Here is a 2500-nt window from a genome sequence, read left to right as displayed (position 1 = left end):
GCACTCTAAAGAGATCCCTAAAGGGGTTGTATTACATCTTTTACCGTTTGGCCGTAACAGCCAATCAAAATCCTCCACACAGACGCCAAACAGGAAGTGAGCTCATATCTCAGCAACCCATGGTCAGAATCTTTTGGGAATCGTCACACACATTCTTGGCTATCCCATGACTCCCCACAAGAACTTTCAGGTCTCCAGCTCACTCGCTAGCGCCACCAGCAGGTCACAAATCAAATTTCGAGGTATATTTCTGCTTGTAAAAAATAACTACCGGTATGCGTGTCTCATTCTGCCTGCTCAGCTCTTTCGGTTGCCTTGGCGACTTAGGCGGACTTTCTGCTTGGCCCCGCATTGCTGCTTGCAGCTATATTTATTATTATTTTTCTAGTTAGAAACGGGAATGTCAAAATTTGGTGAATAATCTTTTTCCTCTCGTGATCCGAATCACCACCAAAATCTAATCACTTGTTTCTATTGTCATTTCCAACAACTCCACGAAATGTGATTAAAATCTGTTCATAACTTTTTGAGTTATCCTGCAGACAAACAAACGCGAGTGAAAACATAACCTCCTTCACGGAGGTAAAAAACCAGCCCAACCAGCTGCTGGGGCTACCGGCGCAGGTACGGTAATAATCACTTTAATCTCTTACTGCAGCTGGGGTCGCCGGCGACCATATTCACTTGCTGAAAATGCCTAACTACATCATAACAACATTGCTATGACATTACAGAGAGCCATAGTGCTGCGCTAAGGGGTTTAAAAAAACTGTGATCACCTTGGACAGGAGGCGAGCAGCATCATGAGGGGCCTCAGGATTGGCTTGTGGTGGAGCAGGGGCTGTCGGGCCTGGCCAATCAGCATGGCGTACATGCGCAGCTGCTCCAGCTTCATGTCATCTGTGAACTGGCGCCGCAGACTCCAGAGGAACAGGCGCTCCATCACGTTCTGCAAAAAAAAATAAAGTGCTACCATATTAACATAGTAATAACTAGAAATGCGGGGCAGCCATGGCCTAGTGGTTAGAGAGTTGGTCTTTCAATCTGAGGGTTGCAGGTTCGAGTTGCAGGTTCCCCCCCTGACCTCTCCCTCCATCTCCATGGCTGAAGTGACCTTGAGCAAGGCACCTAACCCCACATTGCTCCAGGGACTGTAACCAATACCCTGACAAATAATAACTGTAAGTCGCTTTGAATAAAATGAAAGTGTCAGCTAAGTGAAATGTAATGTAAAATGCACTCAGAGAGCAGACTTCCGACAAGGAAGCTGTTTGGTAGAGCATTTGACTATGTTACACCCTATTTTTTCTCCAAGTCTTTCTGCCTTCTTTTTGTGGTGTTAGAAACTGAAGTGTCAAAATTCGCCCTATCCCGTAATGGTGAAGAGTCTTTGAAAAAGTCCTGGATCTGGGTCGTGATCCGGATTACCACTAAAATTGAATCACCTGTTGCTTTTGTCATTTCCTACAAACACAAAGTTTCATCTAATGAAATGAATGGCCAGTGCAAAAAAGTGTGCGGAAGAAAGGTATGTGTGAGGGTGTGTTTAGTCCACCAGTGCTCAGCAGAACTCTCTCTCTCTCTCTCTCTCTCTCTCTCTCTCTCTCTCTCTCTCTCTCTCTCTCTCTCTCTCTCTCTCTCTCTCTCTCTCTCTCTCTCTCTCGTTTGCACCCCCTTTGGCTTAAAATTGTAAACTGACCTGGTGAAAATTATGCAATAAATGGGTGGTTAAAAGTCAAGTCTCTGACTGACACTGACACAAATCCAAATGCGCTGACACAAATCCAAATGACTCCACACACACACATGCTCTCTCTCTCTCTCTCTCTCTCTCTCTCTCTCTCTCTCTCTCTCTCTCTCTCTCTCTCTCTCTCTCTCTCTCTTTCTCTCTCTCTCTCTCTCTCTCTCTCCTCCCCTCCCCTCACCTCCAGCACTACAAACTCCAGGATGGGTCCCATGGCTCCTCCGCTGCCGCTGGGTTCCTCCATGAGCAGCACCAGCATGTGCTCCGCGTAGTTCTGCACGGCGCTGGCCTCGTCCGCGGGGATGGGGCCCTGGCTGCGGCCCGGGTCGCTCCGGCCGGGATCATACCGCTCCAGCACACGAAGGACCTGAGGAAGGAAGGGGGAAGATGGAGTGGCAGGGTGAATGAATGCAGAGGCGATTGATAAGATAGAGATGATTTATGGAGGTACTTTTCTGGGATCCATGTGACGTAAGGTGTACGACCCTTTAGGAGTTTGCACTATAGATGGCGGTAGCACACACAGAAAAAAGGAGAAGACCATGCCTTCTTAAGAGACCAGTGTTGAGCCCTCTCCTTTGTGTTGGCAGCCCCTGCTATGATTTTTAAAATGTATTTTTATTTATCCTTTATTTAACCAGGAAGGGTGCCGTTGATTCACAGTGACTCTTCTCCCAGGGAGTCCTGGCCAAGAGGCAGCAAGTTATGATTGATCTTGGCCCAACATATTGAATATCTTTGGTGAATGCATCTCAC

The 2500-nt window shown here is 47.2% G+C and overlaps 1 protein-coding gene across 1 annotated transcript in view; it reads right to left on the bottom strand.

Moving 5' to 3' along the window:
• The window catches only part of LOC134437377 (FHF complex subunit HOOK-interacting protein 1A-like), a 28796-nt gene that overhangs the window by 24316 nt on the left and 1980 nt on the right, over positions 1-2500 (bottom strand). The window contains exons 2-3 of the mRNA XM_063186870.1: positions 1926-2111; positions 786-949 (exon numbers count right to left, since the gene is read on the bottom strand). Coding sequence (XP_063042940.1) covers positions 786-949; positions 1926-2111 — 350 coding nt within the window. The remainder of the gene's footprint in view (positions 1-785; positions 950-1925; positions 2112-2500) is intronic.

This window comes from Engraulis encrasicolus, chromosome 21, assembly GCF_034702125.1.
Source record: "Engraulis encrasicolus isolate BLACKSEA-1 chromosome 21, IST_EnEncr_1.0, whole genome shotgun sequence".
In the NCBI taxonomy this organism is placed as follows: Eukaryota; Metazoa; Chordata; class Actinopteri; order Clupeiformes; family Engraulidae; genus Engraulis; species Engraulis encrasicolus.
The sequence above is the reverse complement of the archived record's forward strand: the minus strand, read 5'-3'. Positions and strand labels throughout refer to the sequence as shown.